Genomic DNA, 17,794 nt, shown 5'->3' on the forward strand with positions numbered 1-17,794 from the left:
CTGTAATTCAAGGGGAGTCAGTGCTTATTCAAATGGACAATACCACCAGCATGCACTATGTGAACAAACTGGGAGGGACCAAGTCTCAACGCTTGTCTCGACTGGCTCAGTCGATTTGGGATTGGGCTCTCCGTCATCAGATAACCTTCACGGCGGTGCATCTGCCGGGCGTTTCAAACATCCTGGCAAGACTCCCTCAGCAGGTCGACATCGTCGACACACGAATGAGAGCTGCATCAACCGACTCTGGATCTTGTGTTTCACCGATGGGGTCGCCCATCTCTAGACCTCTTGGTGACACCAGAGAATCGGACATGCCCGTCTTACGCAAGTTGGCATCCCCACCCCGGATCGCGCTGGAATGCCCTTTTGATCGATTGGTGCCATCTATTCGCTTACGCCTTTCCGCCGATCCTGTTAGTGCCACGGATGCTGTGGAAGATGCGGAGGCAGCCCTGCCACATTCTATTGATCGCCCCTCGATGGCCCAGACAGGCGTGGTTCTCAGAGTTGCTCCTTTTGTCCCAGTGTGAGCCCATTCCTCTTCATCCTCGTCCAGACCTCCTGACGATGGACGGGGCCAGGTTTATCATCCGGATCCATCCACTCTACAATTGTCGGCATGGAACTGGAGCACCTAGAGTTCCGAAACTTAAATATCTCGCAAGACTGCAGAGAGATCCTCGCTCATGGTAGGTCTCCGTCTACCATCAAAACGTAAAAACTCAAGTGGAAGAGATTTTTGTCATTGGTGCATGGCAGCAAATGTCCATCCAATCCATTCTACTCCGGAGCAGCTACTTCCGTTCTTTTTGAGTCTAGCTCAATCTGGACTCTCGCATGCTACCCTTGAGTTTTCCAAGCTGCAATCTCTCGCTTCCGGCAAGATGGCTCTTCCTCCCTCTGCTCGTCCAGAATTATCCGCCAGGTTTTCAAAGGGCTTTTCCGGAAGTTCCCATCTATTCGGCGCCCTCCTCCACCGTTGCATCTCAATGTTGTTCTGTCTCAACTTATGAAATCACCATTTGAGCCCATCCACAGGGCGGACATTAAGTTCCTCACCTGGAAGGCTGTTCTTCTTGCTCTGACATCATCTCATCGTGTGAGTGACCTCCACGCCTTTACTATCAAACCGCCTTATCGTCAATTCAAACCTGACGGCGTGGTGCTTCGCACCAACCCATCTTTCCTACCTATGGTGCCTACGTACTTCCATCTAAATGAACCTGTGTTCTTGAAAACTTTCTTTGCTGAGCCAAAGTCTCCGGCTGAGCAACGATTGCATTCCTTGGACATCAAACGATGCCTTAAATTTTACATTAGCAGAACTGCCTCCTTCCGCAGGTCCGACCAACTGTTCATTACTTATGGATGACTGCGTCAGGGGCATCCAGTTACCAAACCAACGATTGCCCGTTGGATTTCTTCGGCCATTGCCTTCTGCCATCAACAGGCTGGTAAGCCTTTGCAGTCTTCGGTGAGGGCTCATTCTACAAGGGCTATGTCTTCATCCACCGCCCTGTTTGCTGGTGTGCCAGTTCATCAGATCTGCTGTGCAGCGACATGGTCCAGCAGGCACACCTTCACCAAGCATTACTGCTTGGACGCCATCAATGAGGCGGATACCGCAGTGAGACAGGCAGTACTTGGTCATCTTTTCAAATAAGGTGAGCCTCTGTTCCCTCCTCCTTTATATTTTTTCAATGATTGCTATTTAAGCTTCCATGATGTAAGAGCAACTGCGGGCCTGCACTTCCTTGGTGTGATCTGGAAAGATCATGATCCTGACCCCTTTGTGGAGCAGTTCTGTTTGTGAGTGGCCTCCTTCATGATGGCATCTCGGTCGCTGAAGTTTAGGATTCTCATAATTATTTGACAAAAAAGGGCTTCCGGTGGCTGTTTCCGGGCAAGAACGTTGTGGGCTTGTTCCACAACAAACCAGGGGGACAGACATCCAGGATCTGATCCATTTCTCAATAAAAGTGTTGACCTGGGTGGGCTCCATGCCCTTGGAAAGGCCAACCAGGCGGAGGTTGTGCCGGTGGCAACGGTTTTCAACATCCTTGGCTCGCCTGTGGATATCGGAGGTACTATAAAGAAGTTGCTTCACCTGCATTTTTAGTGTCCTCTACCTCTGAAAGGCATGATGATGATGATGATGATGATGATGATGATGATGATGCTGCTGTCGTCACGCGAGCAGTTTGCAGAGATTCTGGCGGAGAAGGGCCTTGTCCACCAAGACCTTGCCCATCTTGGTCTCCATAGATTCTTGGCTAGTCTTGATGGCGTGCAATATGGTAGCCAGGTCTCCCTCAGGCTGGCCAGTCGTGGAGGGTGCAGCCTTGCTCTGGGTGGGCCGCTGATTGCTCATTTACTCCATTCTGGTCTTTGTCGGTTGGGCTTTGTTCCTTTATCCTTCCCCATGATGGAACTGATCTTTAAGATGGGGGGAGGGCGTCAGATCTACCCCATCGTACACTCCTCCACATGGGTCACTGAAGCACCAGTTGGCTCAGCCAGATGGACTAGGACAGGCCCCCTTCCTCTGGATGGGTTCAGGCGAGGGCGGGTTGGGAGGACCGACACCGTCACAGGGTTCAAGTATGTTTTTTGAAGCAGGTGGTCCAACGTTCAGAGAGGGGAGAGAGTGCAGGGCAAGCGGTAGGGGTCTGTGCATCTAGCTGATAGTATGCAGGATTATGTGGCAGTTTGTGTATAGGCTGCAGTGCTCCGCTGGTCTCCTCCACTGGGCGCGAGTTAGGCTGCGGATCTCCAGCTCATATTGGGCCCTCCGTTGCGGTCAGGTCTTTTTTTTTTTTGCTCGACTCCTGGGTCACCCTTCACAACACTGCTGTGCACAAGATGGTAGGCGGAACGCCGGGCCCCTAAAGCGACTCTCTGTTCATTACTTGAAAGCCAAATATGGGTCCACCCGGGTCCAAGGAATGGGGGGCCTGCTAGTTGTGTGGTTATAAGAGTCTGCCACTCTAGTATCAACCCTGCTCTTGGTGGCGGTGCGGCTGAGTTGGGCTTGATGGAGCAGCCGAACTCTGACACACCTCGCCGGTCGCAGGTTCCCAGCCCTCACCAGTGTAGGGCTCCGCAGTAAGGAGGTAGTCTCTTCAAGGTCTTGCAAGGTACCTTCCCTGCAGTCCAGAGGCTTAGCGCAATCAGGACCTGCCAGCAGGTGAGCGTGGGCTCCACCTGACCTGGGTAGAGGAGGAATGATGTTATCATGGCTAGATCAGGGGCAGGTGCGTCTCTGCCAGCATGCCGCGCACCGACCGCCCAGGGGGCGCCCACTCTGGGCCACAAAATCTCACGTCTTCAGGTCCCCACGAGGTGCCCTGCGGGCCTAGCACAAAGCCGGTCATCCACGGCCGATCAGCAGTGACGACTGTGTTGCGGCTGTGTCAGGAGGCTGCTCCGCTTCTGGTATTTGGCCCCTTCTGTCTCCCCCAGCATCTGTGGCAGGGTTTGCACCCGCTCAAGGTAAGACCCCAGCCCTCCGAACTTGCGGCAGGCCCAGGATCACTTTGCTGCCACTGCAGGGGATGGGGATGGGGTTCTGCCCATTGCGGGCAGAGTGCACCCCAAGTTCTCCGCGGCTGGTCAGCGACCGCAGCCCACTGCCGGAGGCCCCAGTCACCCCTAGAACCAGCGCTGCGGCCCCTCCTCCGTGACCAGTGCCCCTCCTCACCTCGTGCGCCTGTGGCAGGTGTCTTGCTTGCTTCGCCGGAGCTTCAGGACGCCATGACTTCACAGGGGCTAAGGGGCACTCACCGTATCAGGACTCTGCTCCTCCGATGCGAGGCAGGCAGCACGAGCCCAGGGATCGCCACAGCTGTCCCCCAACAGACCCTCCAGGCATGGGTCAATTCTGTGCCATTTTGAGCCGGGTCTTGCTGCTCCACCGATCTGCGGTGGCCCCCGTTGTCCTCCTAGGGTCTTTTCCAGGGGATCAAGACTGCCACGGGCACCTTGGTGGTTAAGGTGTCCTTATTGGGTACTGGGTCCTGGAGGACCAGGCTGGCATCGGATTACATATGGGTCCGGAGCACTCTGAGTGCGACCACTGTCTTGGCTTGCCAAGCCAAGCCCCCTATCCGGCTAGAATTTAACCTCATATAGGCCAAGATTACACTAAAGTCTTCTGAATTTACTGCTCTTTGCTGATAAAATACCCCTATCTCTTCAGTGAGAATTTTCCCCACTAAGAGCAAGATGTGAGGTAATTCGTTCAAGATGATTGAGAGAGGCAAATAGTTTTTTCTTCTTACCAATTGAGATATTGCACAATTGTGGCTGTCTGATAGAAATCTCCTAGAGAAGTTTGGCTATGCAATATGGATCACTATTCCCACCATGAGCTGGCAGTTGCCAGAGGGTAAAATATATGCGCACCTTGGCGGGATGGCTTTTACAATGTTGGACCAGGATTTTTTTTGTAATGCACATGGGCGTTACTAAATATTAAAAACCTGCTCCAGGGAATTTTAGAATGGTGGTTGACTGATGGTTCTTCCCAGAGGCTGGAAGGAGACATTGTTTACTCTGAGTTCTGGTACTTGTAGCCTCCTCGGTCTGGAACCTACTACTTCTGAGCTTAAATGTGGAGGGGTTAGGATGGTCTTGTGGGAAAGTAGTAGGCCACATAGACCTGTACAGCAACAATTAGTCAGGTTGTGCATCGCCTTAATCAATGCATGCTCTCTCACAGAACATGAGGAGGAGATACATTATGTATTAATAGATAAATTTAACCCTTATTTAGGTAAAGCCTGTTTGATGGAGTATTAGGCCTTCTACCTCCCTCACCGAGGTCGTCGGGTGGGGGCTTAGCAATTTTCTTTATAGTGTCAGGATCTACAGGCCTTCGCCTCACATGATTTTTCTGGAGGCCGAACTTTGAGGTTTTTCAGTGCTGCTCTCTGGGTCCTAAACCCTGGCTGCCCTTGTATGCCTCTCACAGGTACTCAGTCAGAGGATTTGCCCTCCATCTGGAATGCCTCCCTGCCTTCCGGCATTGTTCCCTTTAAAATAGAAGAAAGCAAAACCAAAGGGGATGATGGACGGAGTGTTGAACATTGCAAGCACTCACCCCCAGTCAACTGATCTAGGTTTAGTCTATCATCATTGTTTAGCTCACTCCGCCACCCCAGTTCAGACATGGCCATATGCAAATCTGTCTAAACCTGTGTCTGATGGGAACAGTCCAGCCCGAACTGCCAAGCCATGTCTTCCCTGTACCGGAAACAAGCATCCTGGGACCGGTTTCTAGCTAATCCACCGTCATCAGCCAGGCTATCTTGAATCCAGTGGCAAAGTGAGCAAGGGACCCATGTCTGGGCATACCCTGCCAACTTAGAGCGCACAAAGCAAAACAAAAGGGGACGATGGACTGGACTGTTCCCATGAGGCACAGGGTCAGACTGACTTGCATATGGCCTTGTCTGAACTGGGATGGCAGAGTGGGCTAAAGAACGATGATGGATTAAACCCTGATCAGTTGACTGGGGGTGAGTGCTTGCAATGTTCAACTCTCCGTCCATCATCCACTTTTGGTTTTGCTTTAGAATGGAAGGCCTGTGCTCTGCCCCCGTTTTTAGTTAAAAAAAAAAAAAAAAAAAAGAATAAATTAAAGCCCACTTCAGATCCTACTACAATTTCTGGCCTATTCACTGCTTTCGTTCCCACTCAAGATCCCTGATAAGCACCTCCTTCAAATCTCCCAGCTTATTTTGAATGTAATAAACTGTTGTAATAAACCTAGTCTGGCTTTGATCACACACATGAAACTGAAACCGCATTGGTGGCTGTCATGCATGAACTAAGCAGGGCAGCTGACAAAGCCGTGCTTGTTTTTTGTCCTGGGTGACCTAAGAAGGGCAGCAGATAAGGGCGGGGTTGTGTCCCTGGCACGTTAGGTTTATCAGCTGCTTTCACTGCAGTCTCCCATGAGATCTTGATCTTCACACTTGTTGAAATTGGCGTTAAGGACACAGCATGAAGTGGTGTGCATCATAGCTTAACTGAGCTCAAGTGGTTTATCTCCCGCCGTTCCAAGCGAGTTCCTCCCCCTTAAACAGTGTGTTCCTTAGGGGTCGACATCGAGTTCTACTGTTTAATATTTACTTCAGGACATTAGCTCAGGTAATCAGAATGTTGGCTACATGAACTACACGGACCACACCCAGCTTGTCGTCTTTATGGACTCTGTCACCTGCTCCCTTTGAGAACGTCCATCACTGTATGCATACAATCACAAACTGGTTAACCTCTAATGCCCTAGCTTCATTGAGGATAAACGGATCTTCTGTCCACGCCATGAGCAAGATTTCTCATGCTCTTCCCTGAGATTTTTGACCATCTCAGTCTAACTGTCCTTCGGTAGGTTTGTCTGCTGTCAGGAACCTGGGTGCCATTTTGACAGCACTCATCTGACAGCCCAGATAAATAGGTTGTTTCCACTTGTTTTTTGCGTTAAAAAATCCTTTCTAATGAACTCGTTAGTTTTCGCCTGGCCGTAGCACTGCGAAGCAGTGCTCCGCCCAGGCGAAATCTTATGATCCTACAGAATGGGCTTTGTCCCGCCTCTGTCTTCCATTGGCTAGCTCCATAAATGGAGGCTAGCCATTGGAAGAGATTGGCTGTCAATCACTATTTCCCCGTCGGAACGTGATTCGGGGGAGTTTCCGTGTCTTTTTTTTTAAGTCGTGCCCTCTCCTCTTCCCATTGGCTGGAATTTTACCTTCCAGCCAATGGGAAAGGGAGAGCACGCAAACACGCCCCCGAATCCCAAAATGTGGAGATAGATTTACCACTAACCCCAAGATTTCAAGCAGACGCCGGGACCTGGATCCCTAGTTGGACACTCCACAGCTCAGGTCGTTAGTCCACATTGATCGCCTCCGCGTACATTAGAAGTTCATAGGCTCCTTTAATGAAAGACAATTCTCCCGTTTATTAGTACATCACTGTTTTGTCCAGCAACATGGCGTCTAGGATAGCACAGCAGGGCTCGACAAATCATAAAAAATGCTCTAGACCTGCAGGTCTAGTAAATTACAAAATCTCCTCGACCTAACTTAAATGAACTTGACCTCAAACTCTGAAAACTGAGCAAATGTGACAAGTTAACAAGATTTAAAAGCATTTTTATTGCTCATTTACTTTGTGAGCAATAAAGATGCCTTTAAATCTTGCTATCTTGTCACATTTCCTCTGCTTTCAGAAGCAGAGGTCAAGTGTCAAGTTTGTATTCCTACTTGCCAGAAAGGGCGAGTAGGACCTAAAAATAGCTTGTCCTTAATCAATCTCACTCGCAAATGCAAGCAGTTGAGTGAATTTTTCGAGCCCTGCACAGTCTTTCATTTAGGACGTTGGCGCTCTAGGTCTCTATACAGTCAGCCGGTAGGAGCGCCGGCTATCTTTGGATGAAGCGTAGCGCCGGATTTCCTGTCCAGGGGTTCATGGCCACGCCCAATCCTGACGCTTCCCGCAAATTTCTGGGCAGATCATACCAGAAATGGGGAGAGAAGGGTGCAGGACGGATCTCTTAGGAGCGGTAAAGTCGCCCTTATCATGGATTGTCTCTGCTGCAAGTGATGCTTGCTTGACAGTAACCCACGTGAGGAGAAGGATCAGCTCAGGAAACTGTGGTCCCCGAATGAGATCTACAGAGGAGAGCAGAAAGGAACCGTAATGGGGAGGGGAATAATGGTGATCGGAGGGTGTTCGTCGTTTTTTTGACCTTTGGAGTTTTTCGCAGTTGGTAAGAGAAGTATTGGTCGTTTCTGCTTACATAGTCTGGTTGAAGTGACTAGTCGTCCAAAACTCATACACCCATGTAATCCCCTGGCAGAGTAGGTCGGTCCATATTAGAAAATGGTTAAACTGTACCACTTTTAAGTAAGTATGCCGACTGACAGATTTTATTTGGCGAAATGGGGGCTTTCTTGCGTACGAGTCGTAACTGTGATCGGCTCATTTCTGTACGTTGCACTGGAACACCGCCTGTGGTGCGTCTGTTAAAGGGAGCGAGGGGGCTTGCGACTACGTGAGACAAAGACCGGGGTTGCTTGATTAATTGAGTGCCTGGATCGAGAAGGCGCATCTGTGTGCAGACGAGCTGCTGTGGTTCTTTCTGCTCGTTGTATGTGTTCTTCAATCTAGCGCAATGCTTGTTTTTCTGGAGACCTCTAACCCCTCCTTTGTCTCTTTCTATCTTGAGTCTGGGTGCTTATTTGCTGCAGTCGATTAACCTTGTGCGACGGCAGACTAGCCACATGATATACCAGTCAGGCGCAATTCTATAGCGATGACCTGAAGGTACCTCCGCCTCACCATTTTTGGTGGCGGGGGGCGGTAGGTCCGTAGATTGACTCCCTCCCGTGTTAGTATGCATCCCTATGGTGACATTAGCCCTGCCGTTAGCTTTCCCTTCATCCTGTGTTTGTGGCCCATGATATGTTTTGTATTAGTCTCGCCTCGCCCACCTTCCCACTTGCTTCCAGTCATCGAAGGACATGGATGTTCGCCCTTCTGGCCTGCACCATAGGTAGCCATCGCCTGGGTCTGGACAGCGCCCCGATCTCATTCCGGACCACTCTCTCAGATACACACAAACCCAATACGTGGGGAGGACATTGACCTTAATCGTGGCCCCTCTGGTCGTGAGAATTCGATGCGTACTTTTGTGCTTCTATGGATGGTCCACAAAGTATCCCCCAATGCAGGAGCACCACACGCTCGTGGAAATAAAGTATGTGATTTTCTGGCGAATGAAAGCCGTTTTTTTGAAGGTGTGAAATTAATCTAATCGCACACGCTTAGCATACTGTTTTAACCTCCGACCACTGGGATATTTGAATGTGGCACCCGGTTGAAGGTTACGCTTGCTCTACTAATCCTCAAAGTAGTGCATGTTAAGCCACAAAAGCATATATTGTATTTGCTGAACTGAATGAGATGGCGTTTCCAGTGATATGGGCATATAGAGCTCGCAGAAATCCAGTTATACCATGTAAAGTGAGAATGCAGAAACCGTATGGGGTAGTACTTTGAAGTCTCGGTTTATTTTTGTATTTGCCGTTACGTGTTTTTTTCTTGTAACGGAATTCTCTTGTTTTGCATGGCAGTAGTGCACTTAATTGTAGCTGCGTGCGCTGGCCGTCCCCCTCCCGCTCTGCTCCCTGAGCTTTGAAGATGGCGGCCGGCGGGGGTCCTGTTCTGATGAACGCCCGCGCTCAGCTCGGGATGTCCTCGATTCCGGTGAGTGGGGAGCACAGGCACGTGTTCTTCCCTTCCTGTACGACTTCCCCAGGCAGGCTTTTGAACGACGTAGTGAGCGTCACGCGGGGGACAAATAAAATAATTGATAGCATATTACATGGTCTGTAAGCCCAATGCGACCTGTAGGTCATCCAAGGGAGGGTCGGTAAAGGGCGGGAGAGACATCTAGGGGTTCGTAGAAGAAAACGAGGTGAGGTCAAACAGGAACGATAGGAGTATTCGAATGATCCTTTGTAACCACCAAAACGCGCTCTGGGCAAACTGGACGGTGGTAAAGGGCCAGGGGTCAACGTGGGTCATGACGAAGTGGAAGGAAGGACTTGGCGTTTGAGCCCATTAGATGGGGCTCGTTAAGATTGGTGACGCGGTTGAGACTGGGTTTTAGGCCATTTGGACGAATGTTGAGCGGTAGTTTCTGGGCCGCTATGATGGCGTGGTGTTGTATAGTGTTGTATCTGCGCTTATCAGGACAACTAAATCAACTAAGAGTGGCTTATTGGCCTAACTTAAGAAATGAGTTATGCCGTTATCAAAGGCGCACCTACGTCCAACCAAACATTGTAACTTAAACCGTGCTGAGGTCTTTAACGTCAGATATGCGTCGTCATTTATCACTCTAATTAGTTTCAGACAAAAGCATATGCATGTACAATCCGAAGGTAGCCAGTTTGTAACTCACAGTGGTACCTAAGATATACTGTATCAGGGTTGGCTTGCGGGGTCCACAGTACTATCATCCCATCCCCAAGTCAAGGTATAATGGGGCAGATTTACAAGCCCCTTGCGTCAATTTTCCCATATTAAAAATGCCGCAAAAGTGGCGCAAGGGCCTTGTAAATAAGCCCCATGTATCTAACTGTCCCAGATCTTACAGAATTGACATGTGCATTTCTCAGATTGTGTACGCCACCATATACAAGTCGGTTCCTGACATTTAACAGTCTTGCTAATATTTGTCAGTATGTTCAGTTATCCGGCGATTGATCGCATTTAAGGAATACCCAAGCGCAAACCCACTTTCTGTACCCGGCATCCATTTATCACGTTGACCATGTGTTCTGGATTTGCTGGGGGTTTAGATTTTCATAATGTGTCCCAGCAATTTTAGTATGTCCCAGTTTTCAGAGGGGGATCGTATGACCAGAGGAGAGCAAGCTCTCACACCTTCTAGTGCAGAATTGCGTTGGTCACTAGCAGAAAACGATGTAGTTCACTCTGATGCTTTGTGTAAAAGTTAGATTTGATTTCCCTTAGCGCCGCATTGTTTGTTTTCTGTGTTGGTAAGCACTGTCAAGTCAATCTGTACCCTTTGGTCCACGCAGAATTGTAGACCTACTTCAAGGTTTGTGGAGTTTCTCTGTTCTTGCTTTTCAAATATCGGTTGTATTATTTACAGCCCTAGTCTAAAAAGAGCATAGTTCTTTCCGATCCCTAAAATAAATGTCCTGTTTACTGAGTTGGTGCTATCTTGGATGGCTGTGTTAACCACTTTAATGCAGTGAATGACCCATTGCGTTCAATGTGCATGACCTTAGCTGTGCAGCGGATGTTAACGGGTGGTCCCAAGCCTTTAACGCTGGTTAAAAAAAAGTCCTAATACATTGGTTTCATATCAAATAAAGTGTAAACCAACCTAGTCCCTGAGTGTGGTTTGTATATGAATATATATGTGCAAAATAAGCATGCATTCTTTACAGTGTGCAGCGGCCTGCAAATGTGTACTCATTACAGAGCGTTTGTGCACAGTCCTCAACTTATTTTCTGTACTGTGTGTGTTGGGGCTCTGTGTGTGTTGGGGCTCTGTCTGTGTGGCTAGCTTTTTTTGTAGGTGGCTCTATGTGTGGGTGGCTATGTGTGTGTGGGTGGCTCTGTGTGTGTGTGCGTGTGGGTGCAAATACAATAGGTCTCGCATTTGCGAGAGATTAAGCTATTGGCATCTCTTTTAAGGTTCCCCAGACTATTTAATCAAGCGTCTTTGCTACATTCATATTGCTTCTGCGCTTTTGGCTTTTTCTCTTCCCTGGTGCTTCTCTGCTTCTGCTGCTCTCAACAAAATTGCACTAGTGTCTGCTGAAGAGGATCCTTTTTAAGTCTCTGTGCATTGACCACAGGGCTTTCTATCAGCTCAGCCTTGTTTTATCTTTGTGACCAGCTTAATTGGTATTTCCCTGGTCGCCATCTGCATTCCTCGGATGTCACTTCATGCAGCCTAGAGTTAGGCTTTCTCGTGTGGGTCTCATGGAATTTGCTGTACAGTGATTTCTGTTGGATTAGGGATGGTAATCCAAAGTGTCTTTAGAACCTGGACAGGGATACATATAGTATCCCAAAAGACTAGTGAACTACTTTCTTGAATAGCCACAATTCTATTTAGAACAGTAAAAAAAGAGTATAGGTTAGTCATATTCAGTTAGGGTCCATTGGGTCTTGTGACCTCACATCCATGTCCAGAGATGGTTATGGAATGTTGGTTCCACTGCGGTGTGTTGACTGATACCTGTGCCCCCCACCCCCTCATGTGAGGAGCATAGCCGAGCACACGTAGGCAGCATGCTTTGTGCCATTAATATTATTGGGCTCCTCTGATATGGTTAGCTCCTCAGTGTATCGTGTGTAGCCAAGGTCAGAGTGATTTTCTTTTTTCTCTTTTAAGTGATTATGAAACGTTAAAGCCTATATGGTAGGGCAGGGGTCTCCAAACCGGTCCTGGAGGGCCGGATCCATGCCAGATTTTTACAAATTACTACATGTATCTCAATGGGAATATCCAACAAATCTGGACTGGATCCGGCCCTCCAGGACCGGTTTGGAGACCCCTGTGGTAGGGCCTCTCACAGTAGTCTAAGGGCCTCTGTATGCAGCTGAACTGAGCCAGATGATAATAGGTAACTTGTCACAGGACCTCTGCCTGAACCCTGCGTTGTGTATTGGGGGTTTTGAGTTGCAGCTGGTGTTGGAGATGGTGGAACACTCCCGCCCCTCCCCCAGACTATCTGGGTAGGAGGTACCCTGACTCTACTGTGACTAAACGTGTAATAAAACATGCGTTGTGTATGAACTGCGCTGAAACCAGGTGTTCTGAAAATCTAATAACCTCTTTAGCTGACAAAATAGGCTAAGCTAATCAAGGAAAAAATGGTATTTATGCCCAAAACGAGGACTGTGATGAGCTGTCCCATTGCAACCGTTTCAGGATTTGGGGGTAGAGGACTGAAATTGCCCTAACATTATGTAGTAAGTTGTTGATAAAATTCTGGTACAACTGTTTGGTCGGGAGGTTTTCTTGTAGGCTAGAGCTCACCGATCCTTAGGCCCCAGGCACAAGCCTGGCTGCTTTCTATGTCCTATCATTGCAAGATTCTTAAATTATACAGACTGAGATACATTTCTGCACATTTACAGAGCAATGCCTGATGTCCGGTTTGATGGGGCCACAATCTCCTCCGTCCTGGATTTTACGGAAGCTGTACAGGAGGCCAGAAAGTCATTAATAGAGGTGAACAAGCTCCTACGACAAAAAAATATCAGGTATGCTATGCTCTACCCTGCAAGACTGCTCCCTAAATTGAGTGGAATTGCATTTTTTGCTAATTCCCGGGGCAACCATTGACTTTGAGGTTTACATTAAAGATACTTGAGACAGTAGTTTGGGTTTTCACTCTGAGGCTGGAGCGACCTGCGTACCCCGCACCTATAACGTGAGTGATAATGAAATCGGAAGCTGAAAGGTTAACTGAGCTATATCAGTTTGAGTGCTATTTTTATTTTGTTGATGCTACTGATAGCATTAAGAAGATATGCTCAGTGCTCTTTCACATTACACAAGATATGATTTCATATGTGATTGGGCTGGAGTGGATCTCCTCTAAATCCTTAAAGTTGTGTATGTCGCAGATATGTAGGATCACTTATTTGTCTGAATGGACCTCGTTGTGACCCATTCCATTGTAACTGCCTTAAGAATGGTCTTGAATGACCATCTTGTACATCCGGTGAGTCTGTCCAAGTGGAATGCCCGAGAACTCATACATGTGGTTGCACAGTTATTTTTTTACATTCTTTTTTTATTGAATAAAAAAAAAAAACTTATGACAGCGTATCGTAAAGTGACATTGTGCATCAGTACCTTAACCATTAATACATATCAACATTGCCATTACATTGCATATCGTCAATTTATATTATGACCACTGATTTCATGGAGTAATACTTTGCTGTATGGAGGGATCGAGAAACGGTGCACATAGCATTCCCCTGGCTTCGTTCCAGGTCCCCCAGATCTTGGTCCATTTTTGGGGGCAACACCCTCCCTTTGTAGATCACCCTCTTCGTCAGCATACACCAGTCCACGCCAGCTTCCCAATCCCGAAGTTTAGATGTCGTGTCTCCCTTCCAGGCTCTAGCTCTGTTAAGTTTTGCAACTACGTTACCAAGGGAAACCCACATCTGTTATTTAGCTGTCAAGTCTGTTGCATCCCATATGTTAAGAAGGCAGTCAGGGGGTGGCTTCCATACTTTTCCCGCAGACCTCCCACATTTTAGATGTAACTTTCTTCCAATACTGCTATATCGTCGGGCATTCCCACAACTGATGGAGATATGTACCCACTTAGCCACAACCCCTGGGACATAGTGGGCAGCTTAAGATTCCTTTCTTGGCCAACGCGACACCAGTTTAATAAAATCTACGGAGGAGCTTAAGCTGAATTAACTTAAATTCAGAACGCATCGCAACCTCACGGGCAGAGGAGAGTGCTTCCTGCCACTCCTTATCTAAATCTCCCACCCACCTAGCAAGGCGTCTGGGGAACTATTCAAGATCTCCTTATAGGTCAGGGAGATTACTTTATCTTTCAGATAATCTTCAAGGAGTCTCTCCTCCAGTGCCGGGGCTACTGGGAGATGCGTGCCCTTGGGCACTGCTTTATACAGTGCATTACGAACTTGTAGATGTCTGAAGGTTTCCCCCGGGTTTAGATCATAGTCTCTTTGAAGGTCACTAAAGGGGATAACTTTACCTCTTGCCCAAAAGTCACCCACGATTGAGAGCCCAATGAGATCCCACTTATGGAATCCCGGGCTGTTTGCCAAGAGCCCCAATCTGTGAGACTGAAAGAGGGGGGGTTGCGTGGGTAATCTTGTTCTTCCAACCCAAGGCAGAGGTGGCCGTACACCACTAAGTGACCGTAGTTCAGGTCGGAGTATATTCCGGGGCATATTTCCACCCTCCATATAATGCCCACTGGTAGGAGCCTGCAACCATATTGTACCTATCCATTCTGTAGGCAGGCTCAGTTACTGGCCAATGTAACCAGTGGTTGGTGAGTGCTAATTGGGAAGCCCAGTAGTAACTCTTGAGTGCCGGGAGAGCAATGCCACCATCGTACTAGCTCTTCATGAGCTTCGTCAGGGAGAACCTGAGAATTCCGTTGTTCCAAAGAAGGCTCCTGACCTCTGAGTCTACAGACTGACAATACTTTTGTGGGACGGGGAAAGGCGTATTTTGCTAGGCGTAAACAAATCGAGGCAAAACAATCATCTTATATGTTATGTTATGTTAAGTCTGCTTATATAGCGCATGGCTACCCCAGCAATGGGGCGTCCCAGCGCTGCGGACATACCTAGAAGCAGTGCTGCTCTGCCCAGTAATGTGAGCGGCAGTGTCTTCCAGTGTTGAACGTCGGACTGTAGACTGCGCAACGGCGAGGCTAAATTATTCTCATAAAAGGCCACTGGGTCAGTCGTAACATAGATCCCCAAATAGCGAAAGCCTTCTGTGACAATTTTAGTGCCCCGGTGTGCGGGCAACCGAAGATCTTCCCCTGACAGAATGTCTAAAGGATTTTATCCCATTTAATTGTATAACCAGAATATTTCTGAAACAAGGTGAATCTATGGAGAATCCTGTGTATGGAAGAATAGAGCCGAGCCAAATACAGTAAAATTTCATCTACCTAGAGGGAGTCTTTCCTTCCGCTCGGTTGTCCAGTTTTAGCCTCTAGTGAGATAGTCCCACCGATCCAAATTGCCAATGGTTTGAGAACCAGAGCAAATACCAGCGGGGAGAGTGCACACCCCTGCTGTGTCCCCTTATGCAAGGAGTAGGTTGCCGAACGGCCCCCATTCACTGTCACTCTCGCCTGGGGCTCTGAATATAGGAGCCGCACCCATGACAGAAACTTGGGCCCAATCCATATCGTTCTAACACCGCAAATAGGTAGGGCCATTCAATAAGATCAAACGCCATTTTGGTATCTAAGGACATGGTCACTGCATCCTCTTGTATGGTCCTGGCTCTGCCTAATACCCCATAAAGCCTTCGCAGCTTGAGCTTTGTGTTTCTGCCCGGCATAAAGCCGAACTGAACGGGATGGATCAGTTTAGAAAGCAGGGGCGACAGTGGCATGGCCACGATTTTTGCCAAAGTCGTCTTCTTTGGATTCAATAACTATATCAGCCGGTAGGAACCACACCCTTCCGGAGGTTTACCCTGTTTGAGGATCACAACCACATTCACCAGCCTCTGTGTTTCAGGGAGGATAACCTCAACCACACTTTCCTCATACATATCTACCAAATGTGAGGCTATGATAGACACATTTATTTTAAATAGCTCTATCGGAAGACCACACTGTCCCATCGCATTCCCCGATTCCAAGGTACCAATTGCTTTGGTGAACTCGTCCTTGGTCACGCCGAGCTCAAGTTCCTCCCTCTCCGAGTCATCCAACACAGGGAGTCTAGGGGTATACAACAGCTCCCTAGCCTCTTCCTCTTTAGATACAGATGCAGATTTGTATATTACTTTGAAGTGTTCTGCAAAAAGCCCCTGCAATACTGTTAGTGTCCGTAAGTCGGCCCCCACCCTCAGTCTCAATCTCAAATACCCACCAAGAGGCCAGTTCCTACCAGTCCAGACACGCTAGAAGCTTGCTCACTTTATCCCCTATCTCATAAATCAGACACTGCGTGGCCCTGGCCGCCTCTTCGGTGATTATCTCTATATTCTTTTCGCTTAAGGAGTTATTTGTTTGATTTCGAGGTTGACCGGCTATATAAACAATGGAAGGAACTGATGCAGGTTCAACTATATCCTCAGGGGAGTTTCCTGCAGCATGAGTACAGTCTCCCCACTTTAATATTGGGCCATGAGTGTGCCCACCACTCTGACTGTGGTGCCCGAATCAATGTAGCAGCACCAGGTGCCTCCGAGTGCTCACACCCTCTGCCAGCAGTTTCAAAATGTCTGTGGCTAACTATGGAGATCAACCCCTAGACAGTCAGAAAAGAGTGGAGTCTCTTACTAGCATGAAAAGCACAGTGTCGGGTATATTCAGCAGGCCGGGGTTATTTATGTTGGGGGGGGGGGAGAGAGAGGCAGGAAGATGTCATCTGAGTACTGGCCACTGTGGTCTTCACCCACCCATAGACCGTCGCTCGCAGTCAAATTGCCAGGCCCCCCACAGTTGTTGCGTTCGCGGCTCTTCTTCCTCCCCACATCGCAGCTGTTCCTGCCCCCAGAGCCCAGGGGTTGGCGGAGCGCTTTCACACCGTACCCTGCTCAAGGCTGCCCGGCGTCACAGAGAATACAAGGACACAGATAATTTGGGCTTTGAACGGATATATGTGCGGATGTCTGGGGGTTTTAGGCTGTTGGGATGCAGAGCTCTAGTCCAACGCGGCCATCACGGTTGCCAGTTGGCCATACCCCTTGCACAGATATTTTTTTTTCTGGATACATATGTTATTGTCGAGTATTATACCATTATAGCATGCAGTGGCGGCTGGTGACATTTGAAAGTTGTGGGGCGTAAAAGTTGGGAATGAGTGACCTGTGGCAAGCGAGCCTGACCCTTATAATGGGGCTTTGGGGGAGGGTTCTCCCCTAAGAAAATGTTGAGAAATTGTGGGCAAATAGTGCATTTTTAAGCAAATTTGAGAAAGCGAGAAGGTTAAGAAGACAATTGTGAAAGAGTAGTTATGACATCAATAAAGAGATTTCATATGATAATGATGCAGTTAGCTGCTTATTCATCATAACCACAGAATTTCATAACAGCCTTTGAGATAACACTGCTGAGTACCTCACAGATTTCCTTATTTATCATATATGCCACAGTGGCAGATGCCATAACAACATAGTGTGCTGTTTGCATTAAAAAAGGAACGTGAATAAATCCCCCACTGGGGCTCTCTAAAGAGTTAGATGGTGCCTAGCAGTGTCAAGCTGTAAATAACATTGTTTGCTTCAATGAGGAAAAAATACAAAGGCACAGCAGTAAAACACCTTTCTGGCTGTGCTTATGTTTTTAATAAAACACGACAAAGGTTTGAACACATTAATTGCAATATTAACCGAGACACTGTTTTTTTAAATTGTTTATGGCTTCACGCTGAATACCCCTATTGGGCTTTCAGTAACACCATAGTCAGCAATCAGCATGAATAGGGATTAGCTTCCACATCCAGTTAAACTAAAATGACACAAGAAAGATTA

The 17,794-nt window shown here is 48.1% G+C and overlaps 1 protein-coding gene across 2 annotated transcripts in view; it reads left to right on the forward strand.

The window, feature by feature from the left end:
- TTLL4 (tubulin tyrosine ligase like 4) overlaps positions 1–17,794 on the forward strand; it is a 400,271-nt gene that overhangs the window by 37,457 nt on the left and 345,020 nt on the right. The window contains exon 3 of one of the 2 annotated variants that reach the window (XM_086954424.1): positions 12,700–12,825. The exons of the other annotated variant lie outside the window; for it this stretch is intronic. Coding sequence (XP_086810550.1) covers positions 12,700–12,825 — 126 coding nt within the window. The remainder of the gene's footprint in view (positions 1–12,699; positions 12,826–17,794) is intronic. 2 annotated transcript variants of the gene reach the window in all.

Source organism: Lissotriton vulgaris, chromosome 2_1 (genome assembly GCF_964263255.1).
Source record: "Lissotriton vulgaris chromosome 2_1, aLisVul1.2, whole genome shotgun sequence".
In the NCBI taxonomy this organism is placed as follows: domain Eukaryota; kingdom Metazoa; phylum Chordata; class Amphibia; order Caudata; family Salamandridae; genus Lissotriton; species Lissotriton vulgaris.